The sequence below is a fragment of the Triticum aestivum genome, chromosome 3A (assembly GCF_018294505.1).
Source record: "Triticum aestivum cultivar Chinese Spring chromosome 3A, IWGSC CS RefSeq v2.1, whole genome shotgun sequence".
Lineage (NCBI taxonomy): Eukaryota > Viridiplantae > Streptophyta > Magnoliopsida > Poales > Poaceae > Triticum > Triticum aestivum.
In genome coordinates this window covers 25,362,835-25,386,007 of record NC_057800.1, presented here as the reverse complement: position 1 = coordinate 25,386,007, position 23,173 = coordinate 25,362,835, and the positions used below count along the sequence as shown (strand labels likewise).

Genomic DNA, 23,173 nt, shown 5'->3' with positions numbered 1-23,173 from the left:
TGAAGTTCGCTCTGTGGGTAGAAACGTTCGTGTGTGTGTTTTTTGCAGGTAGAAACGTTCATGTTGACTACAAAATTTGACCATCTACGTTTATATTGTGTTTTTTTCTTCAGATCACGTTTATATTGTGTTAAGAAAAACAAAAAATTATAGCACAAAACTGGAGATAAACTGGTTAAGTATATCTAAAATTAGAGTAGTTATTTTTGACAGCTGAAAGAAATGTAAAAGTCTTGCTACATATACGGATAAATTGGCGTAGGGAGTACATATATATAGGTTGCCACGTCTTCACTTCATCTGGCTAACATGTTGCAGACACACCGGATCTCATTGCATTGGATATTGAGATTTCCTCGATTAAGCTCGCTGCAGCCGTACGTGACATGCATTAGATTCGGTCTGTCTCCTTTCGCAGGATCATTGTTGAACGCATCCACGTGCTAAGATGCATGCATGCATGTAGGGATATGCAGAGGGCAATTGATGGTAGTTTTGAGCCACCCTCGCGCCCCATGAGTGCAATTAACAAACAGTAGGTAGTACTACCAAGCACGCAGTGTGATGTACGCGTCGGCCTCGACACCAGGAGGCGTAAACTAATCGATGTGGCAGCTGTGTGCAGGCAGCTGGTACAGGCACTATATTATTGCTTGTCGATCCAGATCTAGCAAGCTCGAACAGTCACTAGCTAAGTTCGTCTGCCGCAGATGTAAAAGTTTTTTACTGCTTGTTGATGCCTTTTGTTGCCTTGCATCAACTTTTAACAAGTGATTGTATGCTTTGAAATGATATGCAGAGTTTGGAGGTTTTAAACTTGTAAAAAAACCTAACTAAGTGCATCTAGAGCTGGACTTGAAAAATCCGGCCCTCTAAACGTCCGCAAACGTGTCCACGGACGGTCACAGACCCCTTATATTGGCTGCCAGGCAGCCGCACTCACCAAATGCAAACCCTCAAATCCATGCACATCCATCGTACCCGTGAATATCACACGTAAATATACATTTGTCGGTAGCGAAAATACATAGTTCGAACATAAAATTTATTTGAAGCCCACAATTCAAACATTAGCTCTTTAGTTTTCATTGTGGGTCCTCATATGCTTCACAAAATCACTAAGTAGATGCGCGTGCATCTGATAGTCTTGAAGATTATATTATGATGCATCTATAGAAAATTGATAAGCTGATGTGCACCTTCTTGTTCCGGGAAGTGGACTTGTTCTTTAGGTTTGTCAAAATCATTGGTTTGGGAAAACCATCACTCTCGTCCTCGACAATCATATTGCGTGGAATGACACAACATATCATCAACTGCCACAAAGTCTTTGCTTCCCGCATCATTGCAGCTCTATGAACAATTTCCCAACGAGTTTGAAGCACTTCGAATGCCCTCTTCACATCCTTAACAACTTCTTGCATTGTTGTAAAATGGCTTTGTTTGTTGCCTTGGAAATCATATAAACAAGAGGAATAAAAAGAACAAAAAAGACAAAGAACTGGACTACAATAACCCAAAAACACACATTGTGATGGGACCTAAAGAAAAGCCTGAAAACAAAATGTAAGAGGCCTGCACACCCGGGCCGTTCCACACAGACAAACAAGCAAAGGAAAAAAGGAAAACAGCCCATCACATCCATCCGTGGTGGGCTTCTCTTTGGCAAAGAGCACACAAACCTGCCCATGCGGTGCATTCCATTTCGTGAAAGCATGGTCACGAACTCCATTACATTTTTATTCGTGATTGCCTGACTTTCCATTTTATTTTATTGCTTACACACACTGCAGGCTGCTGCAGCTACTAAAGCTCAGGCTGGACGGCGTTGCACAGGTGATCAACGCGCATGCTAGTTACCGCCGGCGGTGCACTTGGCCCCCGGGAAACCGTGGTACCAGTCGTTGCAGACGCGGCGGGATGAGTCCGACGTGGCCGGCTCGCATTTCTTGCAGGTTGCAGCACACTGCTCGACCTTGTCCATGCAACGGCACATCGGCGGGAACGACCTGGTGCACAGAGCAAAGTCGCAACATTTCCATGGCCTCTCTTCTTCTTCCGCCTTCTTCTTCGCTGTTGCAACAGGCACTGGTGGAAAAAAGGCCTTTGGTCGCGGTTCGCAACTGCCATTAGTCGCGGTTGCGCAACCGCGACCAAATAAGCGCGACTAAAGCCCCCCACCTTTAGTCGCGGCTGCTTAAGAACCGCGACTAACGGCCCGTCCACGTGGGCGCCAGGCGACCGTCGGGGCGGAGGACCTTTAGTCGCGGTTCTTCTGGCCAACCGCGACTAAAGGCCGCCACAGGTTTAGGGTCTTCTGGCCGCCACAGGCCGTTTTTGTTAATTATCAAATTTTACCGTTTTTTTGTTAATTAACTAGTTAAAAAATTCTCTCCCTCTCTCTCTCTCTCTCTCTCTCTGCTCTCTCTCTCTCTCTCTCTCTCTCTGCTCTCTCTCTCTCTCTGCTCTCTCTCTCTCGTTCTCTCGATCATCGCTCTGTAGAGCAGTTGAGGGCGGCGAGGCCGGCGGCCCGAGGATGGATTGGGGGGCGGCGTTGAGGGCGGCGAGGCCGGCCGCCGACGTTGAGGGCAGCGAGGCGGCGCGGTGGGCGAGGGAGGCCGGCGGGCGGCGTACTAGGGCGAAAGGGGGCGACGGGCGCCGTACGTGGGCGAGAGGGGGCGGCGGGCGACGGCGGGCGGCGTCGAGGGCGCGGCCGACGGCGGGCGGCGTCGAGGGCGAGGTCGACGGCGGGCGGCGTCGAGGGCGAGGGCGGCAGGCCTTCGGCGCGGCAGAGAACGAGCAGAGAAATGGAGGCGACGGGTCGGGCGGTTGTATTTATAGCCCCACCCCTTTAGTCGCGGTTGGGGAGGCGACCCGCGACTAAAGGGCCTTTAGTCGCGGTTGGGGAGGCGACCCGCAACTAAAGGGAAACCTTTAGTCGCGGTTGGGGAGGCGACCCGCGACTAAAGGGTAACCTTTAGTCGCGGTTGGGAGGCGACCCGCGACTAAAGGACTTTTTTGGCGGGTTTTTCGTTCCCGCGTGCAACCACCTTTAGTCGCGGTTGGGCAAGCCAACCGCGACTAAAGGTATTTTCCAAATACTTTTTCTTTTTGAAAATCTTAAAAATACAAATAATATATCAAAAAATTCAGAAAAAAATAACTAATTCAATTCAATATGTTAAAAACACAAATATTATATCAAAAATTCAGAAAAAAACTAATTCAATTCAAAATTCTAAAAATACAAATAATATATCAAAAAATTAAGAAAAATAAAACTAATTCAATTCAAAATGTTAAAAATACAAATAATATATCAAAAAAATCAGAAAAATAAAACTAATTCAATTCAAAATTAACCATCATGCATTTGTTAAACTAACTAGCTACAAACAATATAAATTAAACAATGCCAGTGTGAAACCGTGACTAAAGGTGCCCGAAGGCCTTTAGTCGCGGAGGGGCTTTAGTTGCGGTTGGCCTGGCAAACCGTGACTAAAGGTGCCCGAAGGCCTTTAGTCGCGGTTGTCCTGGCCAACCGCGACTAAAGACCCTCACGTGCGCCAGCTGGCCACCGAGCGACCTGGGCCCAGGCCTTTGGTCGCGGTTCACCTCCAGAACCGCGACTAAAGGTCCCATTAGTCGCGGTTCCTACAGCTTCGCGACTTATGGGGCTGGACGGAAGCCTGTTTTTCCACCAGTGAGGCTGGGTGCACATGGGTCCCGGGAAGCCATGGTACCAGTCGTTGCAGACGCGCTGGGATGAGTCCGACGTGGCCGGCTCGCATTTCTCACAGGTCGCAGCACACTGCTCGACCTTGTCCATGCAGCGGCACATCGGCGGGAACGACCTGGTGCACAGAGCAAAGTCGCAACATTTCCATGGCCTGGTCGCCATCATTCCTGCTTGGCCTGCAGGTTCTCAGTTAACGAGCCAAGTTGTGATCAGTTTCCTCATTCACAGGCTACGTGAACTGAACTAGGAAAAAAGAAACCGATGTCGTGGTCACCTATGCCTTCGCTCGGCAGGAGAATGGTGCCCACTGTTAGAAGTACACACGTGTTAGTTAGGGATTAGGAGAGATTAATCTCACGACGCCGATCCTAGGACTTCTCACCACTTCCGCAGCGCGCCGCTCCCCGGGGAGATTAATCTCTTCTCCTCGGGGGCGCGGCACCCGATCAATCAAAGGTTAGATCGGTCTCGTAGTTTAGATCCGATTTTCAAGTTCTTTATCAGTAGATCAATTTCAGGTTTAGAAATTCTCATTAGATTAGTTTTTCCATTAGCCACCAAAAGAATCCGGCGATCCCTAGATGCAATACGTCCAGCGTAGGCATCCATTCGGATCGCATACGCGGATCTCCCGGCGGCTGCATCTGTATGGACTTCTTCGTCAATCTGATCAAGCCGTCACCGATAAACCAGGAAGCGGCACACTCATGCGGCGCGGCAGGCTCAGGCTCTACATCGCTAAACTGCCTAGCCGCCACACATAGAATCCGATCAGCGCGTTGCTCATGCAGGCGATCTCCACGCCGACGGCGCCCAATGTACTTCACGGGCTGTCTCCGGGCATCAGGAGGGACCATGCACCGGCACCGGGAGGGCGGCCGCTTCCCGATCCACCCAAAACAAGAGGAACATGCCGTCCATGCGTGTTGACAGTACGTGAGCAAAGACGAACCAAGTGCAAATACAATTAACGATCGTCCATGTTCAAGTCTTCATGCAGGTTCACCAGCCTCGTCACGGACTACACACGGACTCCACGATTGATGGTGCACTTCCATTCAGTTTTCCGTCTACGCGACTACGGCACACACACTGGTGGAAAAACAGGCTTCCGTCCAGCCCCATAAGTCGCGAAGCTGTAGGAACCGCGACTAATGGGACCTTTAGTCGCGGTTCTGGAGGTGAACCGCGACCAAAGGCCTGGGCCCAGGGCGCTCGGTGGCCAGCTGGCGCACGTGAGGGTCTTTAGTCGCGGTTGGCCAGGACAACCGCGACTAAAGGCCTTCGGGCACCTTTAGTCACGGTTTGCCAGGCCAACCGCAACTAAAGCCCCTCCGCGACTAAAGGCCTTCGGGCACCTTTAGTCACGGTTTGACACTGGCATTGTTTAATTTATATTGTTTGTAGCTAGTTAGTTTAACAAATGCATGATGGTTAATTTTGAATTGAATTAGTTTTATTTTTCTGAATTTTTTGATATATTATTTGTATTTTTAACATTTTGAATTGAATTAGTTTTATTTTTCTTAATTTTTTGATATATTATTTGTATTTTTAGAATTTTGAATTGAATTAGTTTTTTTTTTCTGAATTTTTTGATATAATATTTGTGTTTTTAACATATTGAATTGAATTAGTTATTTTTTTCTGAATTTTTTGATATATTATTTGTATTTTTAAGATTTTCAAAAAGAAAAAGTATTTGGAAAATACCTTTAGTCGCGGTTGGCCTGCCCAACCGTGACTAAAGGTGGTTGCACGCGGGAACGAAAAACCCGCCAAAAAAGTCCTTTAGTCGCGGGTCGCCTCCCCAACCGCGACTAAAGGTTACCCTTTAGTCGCGGGTCGCCTCCCCAACCGCGACTAAAGGTTTCCCTTTAGTTGCGGGTCGCCTCCCCAACCGCGACTAAAGGCCCTTTAGTCGCGGGTCGCCTCCCCAACCGCCACTAAAGGGGTGGGGCTATAAATACAACCGCCCGACCCGTCGCCTCCATTTCTCTGCTCGTTCTCTGCCGCGCCGAAGGCCTGCCGCCCTCGCCCTCGACGCCGCCCGCCGTCGACCTCGCCCTCGACGCCGCCCGCCGTCGGCCGCGCCCTCGACGCCGCCCGCCGTCGCCCGCCGCCCCCTCTCGCCCACGTACGGCGCCCGTCGCCCCCTTTCGCCCTAGTACGCCGCCCGCCGGCCTCCCTCGCCCACCGCGCCGCCTCGCTGCCCTCAACGCCGGCGGCCGGCCTCGCCGCCCTCAACGCCGCCCCCCAATCCATCCTCGGGCCGCCGGCCTCGCCGCCCTCAACTGCTCTACAGAGCGATGATCGAGAGAGAGAGAGAGAGAGAGCAGAGAGAGAGAGAGAGAGCAGAGAGCAGAGAGAGAGAGAGAGAGAGAGAGAGAGCAGAGAGAGAGAGAGAGAGAGAGAGGGAGAGAATTTTTTAACTAGTTAATTAACAAAAAAAAACGGTAAAATTTGATAATTAACAAAAACGGCCTGTGGCGGCCAGAAGACCCTAAACCTGTGGCGGCCTTTAGTCGCGGTTGGCCAGAAGAACCGCGACTAAAGGTCCTCCGCCTCGACGGCCGCCTGGCGCCCACGTGGACGGGCCGTTAGTCGCGGTTCTTAAGCAGCCGCGACTAAAGGTGGGGGGCTTTAGTCGCGCTTATTTGGTCGCGGTTGCGCAACCGCGACTAATGGCAGTTGCGAACCGCGACCAAAGGCCTTTTTTCCACCAGTGACAGCAGCCGTCTTGTACGCGTACGTGACTCCGACGCACCGGCCGAACTCGTCTACATCGACATTGACCCGCTACTTCTGCATCGAGCCGGCTGACCTGCACCGACTGCACTGTCGCCCACGCAATCTTCGAGCCACGTCCACAAACCGCTGCACCAAGCTATCTTTCGTCAAGCGATCTGCACCAAACCTCATGCCGCGACACCAAGCTAGCTGTACATCTACGGGTACATCGCGCCCAACAAAAAATTCTTCGTCGAGTGCATCTACGAGAAGCGATCATGACTTGCATCATCCACATGCCAGGCCGGTGTGGAGAGAGATGCAATCCTTCTTGACTTCTCCGGCAAGACACGGCATCGACACTTCGTCGCCGCGGAGGAACGCCTTCAAGCGACAGTTTATCGTCGACACGCTGCTGCGACGCCATCGCCGACACTTCATCGCCAAGGTCTTCACAACGTGGTCTTCACCAACATCTTTGTCAACACAGCACCGCTTGCCTTGTTCACAAGATGAAAACCTAGCGTCCTCTGACAGACTTCTGCAAGACGCGACCTCGACAACGGCAATGACCGCGTCACGACGACATCGACCGCGTCATTCACGACGGCATGACTGCATCGACACGGCGTCACTACAATGACGACCCTACACGGCCACATGGTTCTGGCAAAACCTATGTGTGCTCGATGGGTTTCCTTCGGTCTTGGCAAAACCGGTGGACTCATCGCTGACGGCACCCTCTGACATCCGCAAGGTGCATTGTTCACGTCTACAGCTTCATCATAGTGCATTTTTTTTGTGCCTCGGCTTTGTGCGGCTTCATCATCCACGACGACCACACCATCGACCACGGCTACATCACCATGATCGGCTACCTCGACATTAATGGCTACATCTACAGCAACTCATCGACAACAACTCCAGTCAACAGCGTCCGCCTCGTCACTTGCGTCCACGACACTCCCGCTGTGACTGCGGGAGGGAATAGAGGAGAAAGCAGGAAGGCAACAGAAGGGGACGCAGTCACCACCCTAACTGTCGACCCATCAGAGACGCAGTTGATAATGGCGCAGCGGAGAAGACGACAAAAGAGCAAGACTTCAAATTCAGTCGCAATCGTTCACTTCACTCACGCTACGACTGAGGGGGAATGTTAGAAGTACACACGTGTTAGTTAGGGATTAGGAAAGATAGAGATATATTTGGTTTAAACCAACCATAACTTGCCTTGTACTCCAATCCTCTTCCCCACGTTGTACTCCTATATATAGCCCATATGAGGGTTAGATCAATATACAACAATCATTCTACAATTTCCACACCCACATCGTCGGCGGCGGTGCTCGTGGAGGGACGGCCGGCGGCGACGAGTGAAAGCATCAGCAGGATGCTAGGAACAACGCATCTCTTCATCGTCTTCATGGCTGGTTACTAAGCTTGCCTGTGCGTTTGAAGCTGCCTAGCTTCCAGCCCGTATATGTAGCCGCGTGACACCCATGGAAAAACCAACGCGTGGCGGGTCACCACTACTTTACTTTCAGATCTGGACACGTAGTGCCACATATGGGTGCTGGACCGTGGTAGGTAGATAGTGTAGACAGTACAGCCACGCATCACGCATGCATGCAGCCATGCAGGCACGAGAAGCACGCCCTCCATTATTTCAACTGCGGCATGGGTACACGTACGAATCAAATGCACTGCATGTGTCCACGCGCCTTTTATTACTTTGTGGCTAATCGATCGTTCGAAAAGCCGGCCCTGCTCAAGGTTTGTTGTTAGCACGTTACCTTGTGTTGTTACATGATTCGGTCTTGTATACTTGTGCTCCTAGATTATACTAGCCACACCCAAGGCCTGCGTGCCTGACTTCTCGGGTCGCTTGCATCTCTTCTCTCTCGAATACATATGTGTATCTGTGGTAACAATTCACTTAAGAAAAAAAATAATCTCTACAACTTGATATCAAAGCCCATGCATCACCTTTTATGGCCGGACACTGACATCGTGTTTGGCAATATTTGGAAAAGAGAAAGAGAGTTTAGAGTAAGGAGTTGTATTGAGATTAGACATGAGATGAGTCGTTTTATTCCTAATCCTCTGTTTGATGCATGATAGAAATTTTGTGTGATAATATGAGGAGAAACTCTACGTCCTTGTTTGGTTCGTGGGAATTGACATGAGACTAGACAAGGAAAATTAGGATGAAGGGTTAAGACTGACTTACTAAAACAATTTCCTTCTAACTCCCACAATCCCCTCTCCTATTAATAAAACAGTGGGAGTTGAAGTCTTAAGACTCATGCCTATTCACTTGTGAATTCTTAATCCCTCTAACCAAACACTAGATTTAAAGTCTCGTCCCCGATTCCTCGCCCCCCGCGTCATCCACCCCAGGGCGACTCGGGCGGCGGTGCAACTCGCGAAGCGCAGCGGCCTCCCCCGGCGCCCCCCCCCCCCCGCCGCTGCCCAACAGCCTCCGCCAGGCGAAGCCCCGCGCAGATCCGGCGGCGCGGGGCTCTAGCACGCCGGAGCGGCTCGTCTTCGAGCAGGGGGCTCGTGTGGCGGCGGCGGTGTGTCGCTCCTCCGCGCGCGCCGTTCGTGCTCCGAGCGCGGTGGGGAGGGCGGCGGTGCTCGCGGCGGGCTGGTGCTGCGCCCCCCTGCTCCGTGTCTGTGGGGCGTGCGTTGGCGCGTCGCCTCCCAGATCCGGCGCGGTGGCCCTGCCTGCGATCCCTCCATCGGCGCGTGTGGCGAGCGGGGGTCCCTTGGCTGTGAGGGCGGCGTCTTCCTGCGGCAGAGTCATCTTCCTCAGCTGTGGACTACCGTGCGCGGGCCTGGGTGTGCGCTGGCTCGGCGGCGGATCTGATAATCTTTGCTCTCCCGTGAGCTGGAACTTCGAAATAGGGTGTGGGTGAGCGCGCCGGGTTCCACGCACAAGGTGTGCGGTGGTCCAGGCGTGAAAGCAGGTGCGGTTCTCGCTCGTCCCCGCTTTTCCCCCGATCTGGAGGCTTCGCATGGCGCGGCAGTCTTTGTTCGTGGGCTGGCAGCGAGTGCTTCCTCTGCTCTGTGGATTTGGCTCTAGGAGGACTAGCAGGCTACAGGTTTTTGGGGCGCGCACACTACCGGCATAATGCCGGGCCCCGATTTCGGTCGTAGCCAACGACGGCGGTGCCTGTGGGCGTCGTCTCCTTGTTGAAGGCGTCATGGTGCGGTGTTCGTCTTCCTTCCTGTCTGCTCCGGAGGAAACTTTGGATCCCAGTCTCCCGGATCAGGCGATGGTGGCGCTCAACGTCACATTCCCTGCGTGGGCTTCGTCTTTGAGCTTTCCTTGGCTAGGGTGACCAATGGCTCGAGGTGGTTCCATTGGTGGCTCGTGGGGGCGATGGTGGCAGAGAAGTGGTGCTATATCTTCGTGATCTTGGCTCGGCATGGATATTTTCCAAATACTTTTTCTTTTTGAAAATCTTAAAAATACAAATAATATATCAAAAAATTCAGAAAAAAATAACTAATTCAATTCAATATGTTAAAAACACAAATATTATATCAAAAAATTCAGAAAAAAACTAATTCAATTCAAAATTCTAAAAATACAAATAATATATCAAAAAATTAAGAAAAATAAAACTAATTCAATTCAAAATGTTAAAAATACAAATAATATATCAAAAAAATCAGAAAAATAAAACTAATTCAATTCAAAATTAACCATCATGCATTTGTTAAACTAACTAGCTACAAACAATATAAATTAAACAATGCCAGTGTGAAACCGTGACTAAAGGTGCCCGAAGGCCTTTAGTCGCGGAGGGGCTTTAGTTGCGGTTGGCCTGGCAAACCGTGACTAAAGGTGCCCGAAGGCCTTTAGTCGCGGTTGTCCTGGCCAACCGCGACTAAAGACCCTCACGTGCGCCAGCTGGCCATCGAGCGACCTGGGCCCAGGCCTTTGGTCGCGGTTCACCTCCAGAACCGCGACTAAAGGTCCCATTAGTCGCGGTTCCTACAGCTTCGCGACTTATGGGGCTGGACGGAAGCCTGTTTTTCCACCAGTGAGGCTGGGTGCACATGGGTCCCGGGAAGCCATGGTACCAGTCGTTGCAGACGCGCTGGGATGAGTCCGACGTGGCCGGCTCGCATTTCTCACAGGTCGCAGCACACTGCTCGACCTTGTCCATGCAGCGGCACATCGGCGGGAACGACCTGGTGCACAGAGCAAAGTCGCAACATTTCCATGGCCTGGTCGCCATCATTCCTGCTTGGCCTGCAGGTTCTCAGTTAACGAGCCAAGTTGTGATCAGTTTCCTCATTCACAGGCTACGTGAACTGAACTAGGAAAAAAGAAACCGATGTCGTGGTCACCTATGCCTTCGCTCGGCAGGAGAATGGTGCCCACTGTTAGAAGTACACACGTGTTAGTTAGGGATTAGGAGAGATTAATCTCACGACGCCGATCCTAGGACTTCTCACCACTTCTGCAGCGCGCCGCTCCCCGGGGAGATTAATCTCTTCTCCTCGGGGGCGCGGCACCCGATCAATCAAAGGTTAGATCGGTCTCGTAGTTTAGATCCGATTTTCAAGTTCTTTATCAGTAGATCAATTTCAGGTTTAGAAATTCTCATTAGATTAGTTTTTCCATTAGCCACCAAAAGAATCCGGCGATCCCTAGATGCAATACGTCCAGCGTAGGCATCCATTCGGATCGCATACGCGGATCTCCCGGCGGCTGCATCTGTATGGACTTCTTCGTCAATCTGATCAAGCCGTCACCGATAAACCAGGAAGCGGCACACTCATGCGGCGCGGCAGGCTCAGGCTCTACATCGCTAAACTGCCTAGCCGCCACACATAGAATCCGATCAGCGCGTTGCTCATGCAGGCGATCTCCACGCCGACGGCGCCCAATGTACTTCACGGGCTGTCTCCGGGCATCAGGAGGGACCATGCACCGGCACCGGGAGGGCGGCCGCTTCCCGATCCACCCAAAACAAGAGGAACATGCCGTCCATGCGTGTTGACAGTACGTGAGCAAAGACGAACCAAGTGCAAATACAATTAACGATCGTCCATGTTCAAGTCTTCATGCAGGTTCACCAGCCTCGTCACGGACTACACACGGACTCCACGATTGATGGTGCACTTCCATTCAGTTTTCCGTCTACGCGACTACGGCACACACACTGGTGGAAAAACAGGCTTCCGTCCAGCCCCATAAGTCACGAAGCTGTAGGAACCGCGACTAATGGGACCTTTAGTCGCGGTTCTGGAGGTGAACCGCGACCAAAGGCCTGGGCCCAGGGCGCTCGGTGGCCAGCTGGCGCACGTGAGGGTCTTTAGTCGCGGTTGGCCAGGACAACCGCGACTAAAGGCCTTCGGGCACCTTTAGTCACGGTTTGCCAGGCCAACCGCAACTAAAGCCCCTCCGCGACTAAAGGCCTTCGGGCACCTTTAGTCACGGTTTGACACTGGCATTGTTTAATTTATATTGTTTGTAGCTAGTTAGTTTAACAAATGCATGATGGTTAATTTTGAATTGAATTAGTTTTATTTTTCTGAATTTTTTGATATATTATTTGTATTTTTAACATTTTGAATTGAATTAGTTTTATTTTTCTTAATTTTTTGATATATTATTTGTATTTTTAGAATTTTGAATTGAATTAGTTTTTTTTTTCTGAATTTTTTGATATAATATTTGTGTTTTTAACATATTGAATTGAATTAGTTATTTTTTTCTGAATTTTTTGATATATTATTTGTATTTTTAAGATTTTCAAAAAGAAAAAGTATTTGGAAAATACCTTTAGTCGCGGTTGGCCTGCCCAACCGTGACTAAAGGTGGTTGCACGCGGGAACGAAAAACCCGCCAAAAAAGTCCTTTAGTCGCGGGTCGCCTCCCCAACCGCGACTAAAGGTTACCCTTTAGTCGCGGGTCGCCTCCCCAACCGCGACTAAAGGTTTCCCTTTAGTTGCGGGTCGCCTCCCCAACCGCGACTAAAGGCCCTTTAGTCGCGGGTCGCCTCCCCAACCGCGACTAAAGGGGTGGGGCTATAAATACAACCGCCCGACCCGTCGCCTCCATTTCTCTGCTCGTTCTCTGCCGCGCCGAAGGCCTGCCGCCCTCGCCCTCGACGCCGCCCGCCGTCGACCTCGCCCTCGACGCCGCCCGCCGTCGGCCGCGCCCTCGACGCCGCCCGCCGTCGCCCGCCGCCCCCTCTCGCCCACGTACGGCGCCCGTCGCCCCCTTTCGCCCTAGTACGCCGCCCGCCGGCCTCCCTCACCCACCGCGCCGCCTCGCTGCCCTCAACGCCGGCGGCCGGCCTCGCCGCCCTCAACGCCGCCCCCCAATCCATCCTCGGGCCGCCGGCCTCGCCGCCCTCAACTGCTCTACAGAGCGATGATCGAGAGAGAGAGAGAGAGAGAGCAGAGAGAGAGAGAGAGAGCAGAGAGCAGAGAGAGAGAGAGAGAGAGAGAGAGAGAGAGAGAGAGAGAGAGAGAGAGCAGAGAGAGAGAGAGAGAGAGAGAGGGAGAGAATTTTTTAACTAGTTAATTAACAAAAAAAACGGTAAAATTTGATAATTAACAAAAACGGCCTGTGGCGGCCAGAAGACCCTAAACCTGTGGCGGCCTTTAGTCGCGGTTGGCCAGAAGAACCGCGACTAAAGGTCCTCCGCCCCGACGGCCGCCTGGCGCCCACGTGGACGGGCCGTTAGTCGCGGTTCTTAAGCAGCCGCGACTAAAGGTGGGGGGCTTTAGTCGCGCTTATTTGGTCGCGGTTGCGCAACCGCGACTAATGGCAGTTGCGAACCGCGACCAAAGGCCTTTTTTCCACCAGTGACAGCAGCCGTCTTGTACGCGTACGTGACTCCGACGCACCGGCCGAACTCGTCTACATCGACATTGACCCGCTACTTCTGCATCGAGCCGGCTGACCTGCACCGACTGCACTGTCGCCCACGCAATCTTCGAGCCACGTCCACAAACCGCTGCACCAAGCTATCTTTCGTCAAGCGATCTGCACCAAACCTCATGCCGCGACACCAAGCTAGCTGTACATCTACGGGTACATCGCGCCCAACAAAAAATTCTTCGTCGAGTGCATCTACGAGAAGCGATCATGACTTGCATCATCCACATGCCAGGCCGGTGTGGAGAGAGATGCAATCCTTCTTGACTTCTCCGGCAAGACACGGCATCGACACTTCGTCGCCGCGGAGGAACGCCTTCAAGCGACAGTTTATCGTCGACACGCTGCTGCGACGCCATCGCCGACACTTCATCGCCAAGGTCTTCACAACGTGGTCTTCACCAACATCTTTGTCAACACAGCACCGCTTGCCTTGTTCACAAGATGAAAACCTAGCGTCCTCTGACAGACTTCTGCAAGACGCGACCTCGACAACGGCAATGACCGCGTCACGACGACATCGACCGCGTCATTCACGACGGCATGACTGCATCGACATGGCGTCACTACAATGACGACCCTACACGGCCACATGGTTCTGGCAAAACCTATGTGTGCTCGATGGGTTTCCTTCGGTCTTGGCAAAACCGGTGGACTCATCGCTGACGGCACCCTCTGACATCCGCAAGGTGCATTGTTCACGTCTACAGCTTCATCATAGTGCATTTTTTTTGTGCCTCGGCTTTGTGCGGCTTCATCATCCACGACGACCACACCATCGACCACGGCTACATCACCATGATCGGCTACCTCGACATTAATGGCTACATCTACAGCAACTCATCGACAACAACTCCAGTCAACAGCGTCCGCCTCGTCACTTGCGTCCACGACACTCCCGCTGTGACTGCGGGAGGGAATAGAGGAGAAAGCAGGAAGGCAACAGAAGGGGACGCAGTCACCACCCTAACTGTCGACCCATCAGAGACGCAGTTGATAATGGCGCAGCGGAGAAGACGACAAAAGAGCAAGACTTCAAATTCAGTCGCAATCGTTCGCTTCACTCACGCTACGACTGAGGGGGAATGTTAGAAGTACACACGTGTTAGTTAGGGATTAGGAAAGATAGAGATATATTTGGTTTAAACCAACCATAACTTGCCTTGTACTCCAATCCTCTTCCCCACGTTGTACTCCTATATATAGCCCATATGAGGGTTAGATCAATATACAACAATCATTCTACAATTTCCACACCCACATCGTCGGCGGCGGTGCTCGTGGAGGGACGGCCGGCGGCGACGAGTGAAAGCATCAGCAGGATGCTAGGAACAACGCATCTCTTCATCGTCTTCATGGCTGGTTACTAAGCTTGCCTGTGCGTTTGAAGCTGCCTAGCTTCCAGCCCGTATATGTAGCCGCGTGACACCCATGGAAAAACCAACGCGTGGCGGGTCACCACTACTTTACTTTCAGATCTGGACACGTAGTGCCACATATGGGTGCTGGACCGTGGTAGGTAGATAGTGTAGACAGTACAGCCACGCATCACGCATGCATGCAGCCATGCAGGCACGAGAAGCACGCCCTCCATTATTTCAACTGCGGCATGGGTACACGTACGAATCAAATGCACTGCATGTGTCCACGCGCCTTTTATTACTTTGTGGCTAATCGATCGTTCGAAAAGCCGGCCCTGCTCAAGGTTTGTTGTTAGCACGTTACCTTGTGTTGTTACATGATTCGGTCTTGTATACTTGTGCTCCTAGATTATACTAGCCACACCCAAGGCCTGCGTGCCTGACTTCTCGGGTCGCTTGCATCTCTTCTCTCTCGAATACATATGTGTATCTGTGGTAACAATTCACTTAAGAAAAAAAATAATCTCTACAACTTGATATCAAAGCCCATGCATCACCTTTTATGGCCGGACACTGACATCGTGTTTGGCAATATTTGGAAAAGAGAAAGAGAGTTTAGAGTAAGGAGTTGTATTGAGATTAGACATGAGATGAGTCGTTTTATTCCTAATCCTCTGTTTGATGCATGATAGAAATTTTGTGTGATAATATGAGGAGAAACTCTACGTCCTTGTTTGGTTCGTGGGAATTGACATGAGACTAGACAAGGAAAATTAGGATGAAGGGTTAAGACTGACTTACTAAAACAATTTCCTTCTAACTCCCACAATCCCCTCTCCTATTAATAAAACAGTGGGAGTTGAAGTCTCAAGACTCATGCCTATTCACTTGTGAATTCTTAATCCCTCTAACCAAACACTAGATTTAAAGTCTCGTCCCCGATTCCTCGCCCCCCGCGTCATCCACCCCAGGGCGACTCGGGCGGCGGTGCAACTCGCGAAGCGCAGCGGCCTCCCCCGGCGCCCCCCCCCCCGCCGCTGCCCAACAGCCTCCGCCAGGCGAAGCCCCGCGCAGATCCGGCGGCGCGGGGCTCTAGCACGCCGGAGCGGCTCGTCTTCGAGCAGGGGGCTCGTGTGGCGGCGGCGGTGTGTCGCTCCTCCGCGCGCGCCGTTCGTGCTCCGAGCGCGGTGGGGAGGGCGGCGGTGCTCGCGGCGGGCTGGTGCTGCGCCCCCCTGCTCCGTGTCTGTGGGGCGTGCGTTGGCGCGTCGCCTCCCAGATCCGGCGCGGTGGCCCTGCCTGCGATCCCTCCATCGGCGCGTGTGGCGAGCGGGGGTCCCTTGGCTGTGAGGGCGGCGTCTTCCTGCGGCAGAGTCATCTTCCTCAGCTGTGGACTACCGTGCGCGGGCCTGGGTGTGCGCTGGCTCGGCGGCGGATCTGATAATCTTTGCTCTCCCGTGAGCTGGAACTTCGAAATAGGGTGTGGGTGAGCGCGCCGGGTTCCACGCACAAGGTGTGCGGTGGTCCAGGCGTGAAAGCAGGTGCGGTTCTCGCTCGTCCCCGCTTTTCCCCCGATCTGGAGGCTTCGCATGGCGCGGCAGTCTTTGTTCGTGGGCTGGCAGCGAGTGCTTCCTCTGCTCTGTGGATTTGGCTCTAGGAGGACTAGCAGGCTACAGGTTTTTGGGGCGCGCACACTACCGGCATAATGCCGGGCCCCGATTTCGGTCGTAGCCAACGACGGCGGTGCCTGTGGGCGTCGTCTCCTTGTTGAAGGCGTCATGGTGCGGTGTTCGTCTTCCTTCCTGTCTGCTCCGGAGGAAACTTTGGATCCCAGTCTCCCGGATCAGGCGATGGTGGCGCTCAACGTCACATTCCCTGCGTGGGCTTCGTCTTTGAGCTTTCCTTGGCTAGGGTGACCAATGGCTCGAGGTGGTTCCATTGGTGGCTCGTGGGGGCGATGGTGGCAGAGAAGTGGTGCTATATCTTCGTGATCTTGGCTCGGCCATGCCCTGAAGTGGGGCTGATTCTTTCGTCGGAAGCCGGGTTAGCGAGGTGTGGTCCTGTACTAGATCTCCTCGTTCCCATCTCTCCCCCTTCGGGGGTTTGTTGGGTGGCGACCAGACAGCCAATGTTCAAGGCGCTCCGCCTTGTTTGGTCAGATGAAGATGAAAGTTGGCGTCCTTCTTCAGGCTGGCTATGCTGAGGAGGTTGAGGTGGTGGTGGTGCGGCCGGTTTGGGGTCGATGGTGGTTGGAGCCCTTCTTTGGCGGTGTTCTTCTTGTGTTCATGCTCCAGCGCTCTTCGGTGTGTCTCTGCTTGGCGATGTCAAGCGACTTCATCGGTGTGCACATAGGTGCCGTGGCGTCGTCTCGGCCTCGCGCAACCTTTCGAATGTGCCCCGCAGCACAGGTGGTGTTGCGGCGTTATGCAGTCTCGGTTCCGCGGAGCCTTTCGATTGCGTCGACGGTACAGTGTCATCGGCTTGTCTGCTTGGCGATGCCGACTTTGCCTGCGGTACACAGGCGCCGTGACGCCGTCTCAGCCTCACATGACTTTTCGAAGGCACCCCCGACGCAGATGGTGTCGTGGCGTTGTGCAGTCTCGGTTGTGTTAGGCCTCCGATTGCGCCGATGGTGCAGTACTGTGGTTTTGTCTTGGCTGGCCATGCCGTTTGATCTCACTGGTGGAGCTTCGTGTTGTGTCGGGGCGTGTCTTCCCTCTTTGTTCTCCCCTGTTTATATGTTGTGGTGTGTGTCGGGGATATACCCCGCGGCATGACCCGGCCGAAAGTATGACCCGGCCGGACTTGGCGCTTCATCGTAACCCGCCGGAGGATTGGCGACTCACAGGTCTGGCGGTTCACCGGTGTGACGACTCACGATCCTGGCGACTTAATGATGGCCCTAATGGCGAGTCAGACGGATGACAACGGCCCAAGGCCCAGTAGGCCGGCTCATGTTATTGTGGGCCGGCTTAAGACGGAAGGCATGAGGAATATTTTCTTTATGAAGAAGCAAGACCCGGACTTGTAATCAACTAGTAAGAGAATAAACTAGTCCTAGTCCTACTAGGACTCCATATGTAACCCGCCCCTCTAACTTATATAAGGAGGGGCAGGGCTCCCCAAGAGGGGGGAGAAGAAACAATCTTTAGGGCTAGACACAAAGAGCCGGCTTACCGGTGACTCCCTCATGAGCATAATGAGATCTAGCCACAAACAACATGTAGGGTTATTACCGGATGATGTTTCCCGGGGCCCGAAGCTGTCTAAACCCTTGTCTTGTGTTGCGTCTCTCGATTCCGCTCAACCCCTCTCAAGCTACCACATGGATGCATTGGCCTCGCGACTAAGTCCTCACACTAAGGACATCTGCCGTGACAATTCCATGACATGACTCGGCGAAATTGGCCGGTGTTAGTGAATTCAAGAACTCCGGGTCATTGGAGGGAAGGTAACCCGGTTCCGGAGGCTACCGTTATATTGGTGAAAAATTTAAAGGCCGTCAGAAAATTTCCAGCTTAAAAAAAAAGGATTCCGGTTTAAAATCCGGTTCAAGAGACATCTCTCTCCCACAAAGCACTGAAGCTCTTAATATTCTGGTTTAGAATCCGGCTCAAGAGACATCTTTCTCCCGCAAAGCTTTAAAGCTCTCAAATCCAGTTCAAACATCCGGCTCAAGGTAAATTTGTCTCTTACAAAGCTTTGAACTCTCAATATCTGGTTTAAGAATTTCCGGTTTCAAAAAGAATTAATCTCTCGCAAGTTTGAGTTCTCAAACAAATTAAGGGTTGCCAAAAGAGAACTTGCTGCCATGATGCGCGGTTCAAACATGGGTATCCTGCCTTACGGCTTATCTTATTATGGTCACTTGGGGGTTTCCTGTTCAAATACAGGTCGTATTCGAACCAAAGAGAACAAAGCTGTCGGTCCCCTTTTGATCGGCACACTGCCAAACTCAGTAGGGGGCTTCTTGATCGTATTTGAATCATAGCTCAACCCCTTTTGGGTCTGATGTGGATCGTATTTGAATCAGCGTCGTTAAACAACTCTCAAGGTTATTTGGGGGCTTCCTGTTCAAACATAGGTCGTATTCGAACCAAAGAGAACATAGCTGTCGGTACCCTCTTGATCGGCAACGCCAAAGCCACTGGGGCTACATGATCGTATTCGAATCCTAGCTTAACCCCTTTGGAACGGTTTACTGATCGTATTCGAATCAGAAGCCTTGATTTTCTTTTTGTCTGGATTAAGTTTTTTGAACACAACCTTTTGGGTTTTGAGACTTTTTGCTCATATCTGAAGCATATATATGTGGTTTCTATTAACCCGCCCTGGCTTTCGACAAACAAGTCGCCAGGATATGACAATATTAATACTTGGAAGGTTTGACTTTTAAGTTTTGGGTTATCACCCTTACTGCACAGGTCATGAAAATCGGCAGTACAAATTCAATATCACAGTGGTTATATGTGAGATATTATGACCCGCCCTACGGTAAACCGCCAAGGGATCTTGTGATCTACTTGTGTGCGGGATAAGACTACATTTGGGTGGTTACCCGCCCTGGCTTTTGACTTTAAAGTCGCCAGGGCATATGTTGTTTAAACTTTATGCAGAATTTACAGAGCTATGACTTACATAAGTGATTAAGTTCAAGCCCATCACCAAAGATTGAAATTGGTGTCTCAAAAGGGTTATCAATTCTTGATTTTCTCAAAGGCTATAAGCCGCCGGGTTATAAAAATTCCGGCTTACAATGGAGGCGTATTAAATCGCCATCGGCCAAGAGCCGCCGGGTATTTAAACTCCGGATTTACTTATCAACAGATGAGGTATTCAAAGTCGCTTTGGCGCAATGGCTATTATTTTATCAATGAATATGATTTATTCTACAATGGAAGGAATAGTCCCGAGTTGCTGCAGGCCTATGACCCGGCATTTGGGGGTTACATTATTTAAATTGAGATTACATCAAATATGCAAGTCCCATGTCACTGCCAGCATGCACCATGGCACTTGGGGACTAATGCAAAGTCATTTTTACTGGCCTTATTGAAAACCCGACTCATCACATTGTAATGAGCCGGCCCTTGGGGGCTACCAATTGCTCCTATCAACAATTCAAGGTACACAAGTTTAAATCCATTATATTGAAAGGTCCACTACTCACTTGGAAGAGTGCAAAGAACCTTATGGACGTGGGTTCGAGCCCCATGGATAGGATTACAGCATATGGTATTCTTTTCAAGGAAATATATATAAAGTCCTAGCTCAATATTATCTTACTGAGCCAGCCCTTGGGGGCTGCACATTGCTGCTCAAGTTTACATGATCCTATTTACAAAGTCCCTGCTCATTATTGCATAATGACCCGGCCCTTAGGGCTACACTGGCTGAAGTTTTTGTGAGCACAAGACAACTACAAGTCCCAGATTGATGCAAGCACGACAACCCGACACTTGGGGGCTATAGGTAACACGGATATAAGGAGAAATACTTTCGAATTCTCAGTTTTGAGAAAATCAGATTGACCCGGCATCCCCAATCATTATGATCTGGTGTCCGCAATAATCATAGCTCGGCGTCATCAATAATTATGACCCGACATCGGCAACAATTATGACCCGGTGCTATCAATATTTACAAACCGTATATTTTGGCAATGATAAACCGGCAAGTTCTACAAGCCGGCTAAAAGTCAGATGAGTATTTCAAGGCCAATATTTTTTAAGCCGGCGCTTTGGAAACCGATTCAAGTGAATTATTTCTTACAATATTTCTCTACAAGAGACCAATGTCAGCAAATTGACTCTGAAGCTGACGTATTGACCCGGATATCTCAAAAGAAGTATCTGGATTTTTTACATTGACAAAGTCGAAACATATCTGCTAAGGGAGATTTTCTATGAAATCATGGACATGTAGATATCAACAAGGAAATGACAAGGACTTAACAATGATCAGGTGCCGGCTTACAAGAATATTTAACCCGGAGCACAACCTGTCAAATTTGTTCTTGTGTTTATTTTGCAAAATCAGTTTAACATGGATAAATCCAAATTAAACTGGGGGCTAGTGTCGGGGATATACTCCGCGGCATGACCCGGCCGGAAGTATGACCCGGCCGGACTTGGCGCTTCATCGTAACCCGGCGGAGGATTGGCGACTCACAGGTCTGGCGGTTCACTGGTGTGACGACTCACGAGCCTGGCGACTTAATGATGGCCCCGACGGCGAGTCAGACGGATGACAAGGGCCCAAGGCCCAGTAGGTCGGCTCATGTTATTGTGGACCGGCTTAAGACGGAAGGCATGAGAAATATTTCCTTTATGAAGAAGCAAGACTCGAACTTGTAATCAACTAGTAAGAGAATAAACTAGTCCTAGTCCTACTAGGACTCCATATGTAACCCGCCCCTCTAACTTATATAAGGAGGGGTAGGGCTCCCCAAGAGGGGGGAGAAGAAACAATCTTTAGGGCTAGACACAAAGAGCCGGCTTACCGGCGACTCCCTCATGAGCATAATGAGACCTAGCCACAAACAGCATGTAGGGTTATTACCGGATGATGTTTTCCGGGGCCCGAAGCTGTCTAAACTCTTGTCTTGTGTTGCGTCTCTCGATTCCTCTCAATCCCTCTCAAGCTACCACATAAATGCATTGGCCTCGCGACTAAGTCCTCACATTAAAAACATCTGCCGTGACAATTCCACGACAGTGTGTGTTGTTTTGCTTTATCTCTTCTCGTCCCGTGCCCCCTGTAATTCTGGTTCACTTGAACCCATCCTGCAAAAGGCTGCGAAGCCTTAACAATTCCACCCCCCCCCCCCCCCGTGAAAATTCAAGAAAAAAAGCCCCGTCCTCTTCGTTTTCATTCCCTATTTCTAATTAACCCCAATCAAACACGCTGTAAGAAGTGTACTTCGGGCGTTTGTATGTGTCTTCGACAGAATTTAATATCATGGTCATCACGCAAGGCCACCGTGAGCCGCTCAATTGCCGAAGCAGAATACAGAGGGGTCACCAATTGTATTGTTGAATCATGTTGGGTACGGCAACTACTTCATGAGCTGCTCCAGCCAACTAAGCATGCCACCATTGTATATTGTTACAACATCGGTGCTTCATATTTGGCAAGCAACCCGGTCCAGCATCAACGCACCAAACATATAAAGATTGATCTTCACTTCATTCGTGACCGCGTGGCTCTCAGTGAAGCTCGTGTGCTCCATATTCCTTTGAGATCTCAGTTTGCAGATTTGTTCACCAAGGGATTACCTTAAATGTCCTATCGGATGGTGTTTCGGCTGAGGAAGGGGGGGGGGGTGTTAGCATGTTACCTTGTGTTGTACATGTTTCGGTCAAGCCCGACCTTGAGGGGGGCAGGGGGCGGCCGCCCCGGGCCCCCCAAATTCAAGGCGGCCTCCCAGGTAGCTCCCGGGGGCAAGTATTGCTAATCTATGGCTATGGGCTGTGGCTTACGGAGGTAGCCGGGCTTGGATGCAAGCAACGTAGCAATTCTTGGTCAACTGCCGTCCTTTCCTATTCCATCGTGTAGCAATCCCCCGATCTACGCCATCCTTTTCTCTCTTAATTTTCTTTCTAATTTGTTCACCAGTTCGCCATCTCGCCAATGCCCATCTCTATCAGGAGAACCCTGATCGTAAGATGCAGTCAGTAAGTACGCGACACTACTTTCTCTCCCACCTTCAGGCACTGGACATGCACACAGACATCGCTGATTCTCCGAGCGCACATCATGTCATAGGCTCATCGGTGAATGCCCTACCACCAAAGGTTCAAAGCCGATTCAATCCATCCAAGGTACATTATACTGTCCCCCAATCCCTACTCCCTATATGTTTAGTACTAAATTAAGTAATTTATCCTTTGCATCCATACTACTCCCTCCGTCCGAAAATACTTGTCGGAGGAATGGATGTATCTAGATGAATTTTAGTTCTAGATACATCCGTTTTTATGCATTTCCGCGACAAGTATTTCTGGACGGAGGGAGTACAAAATAACTGACACAGATCAACCTTTCTTTTTGTCCAGCACAGTGAAAAAAAATGCAATATGTGAATGAGTTGATACAATCAGAGAGGCTCTTGATAAAATTTTCAAGAGTAATATTTGTGCTTCGTTAATATTAAGTGGTGACTTGGAGATTATTGTGGAGGAAAGAAACAAAATGATGGTAATTTTGAATCTTAACAAGAGGAAAATGTTGACATCAATATCGGTGTTAAAAATGTAAGTGGCCTTGATAGGACAATTATTTCAATGGGTGTACATGCGCAATCTGCAAGTGTTGATGAACATCATGTTTTTTTTCTCAATTAAAGATTATAAAAGTAACTTTGTCATATGATGTAATGTCTACTATGTGATTTTCGAGTTGGCTAGGGAAGTCGTTCTTTCATCCTAATGCCTCTAT

At 50.6% G+C, this 23,173-nt stretch overlaps 1 protein-coding gene across 1 annotated transcript; it reads right to left on the bottom strand.

Moving 5' to 3' along the window:
* Positions 1-1,852: 1,852 nt before the first annotated feature.
* LOC123056661 (Bowman-Birk type trypsin inhibitor-like) lies at positions 1,853-7,938 on the bottom strand. Its single transcript, XM_044479981.1, has 4 exons — positions 7,795-7,938; positions 4,014-4,043; positions 3,702-3,915; positions 1,853-2,009 (listed from the first exon to the last, which is right to left on the bottom strand). Exons 1-4 carry the CDS (start codon positions 7,892-7,894, stop codon positions 1,853-1,855), a joined length of 501 nt encoding a protein of 166 aa, XP_044335916.1. The 5' UTR covers positions 7,895-7,938.
* Between the last annotated feature and the right edge of the window lie 15,235 nt (positions 7,939-23,173).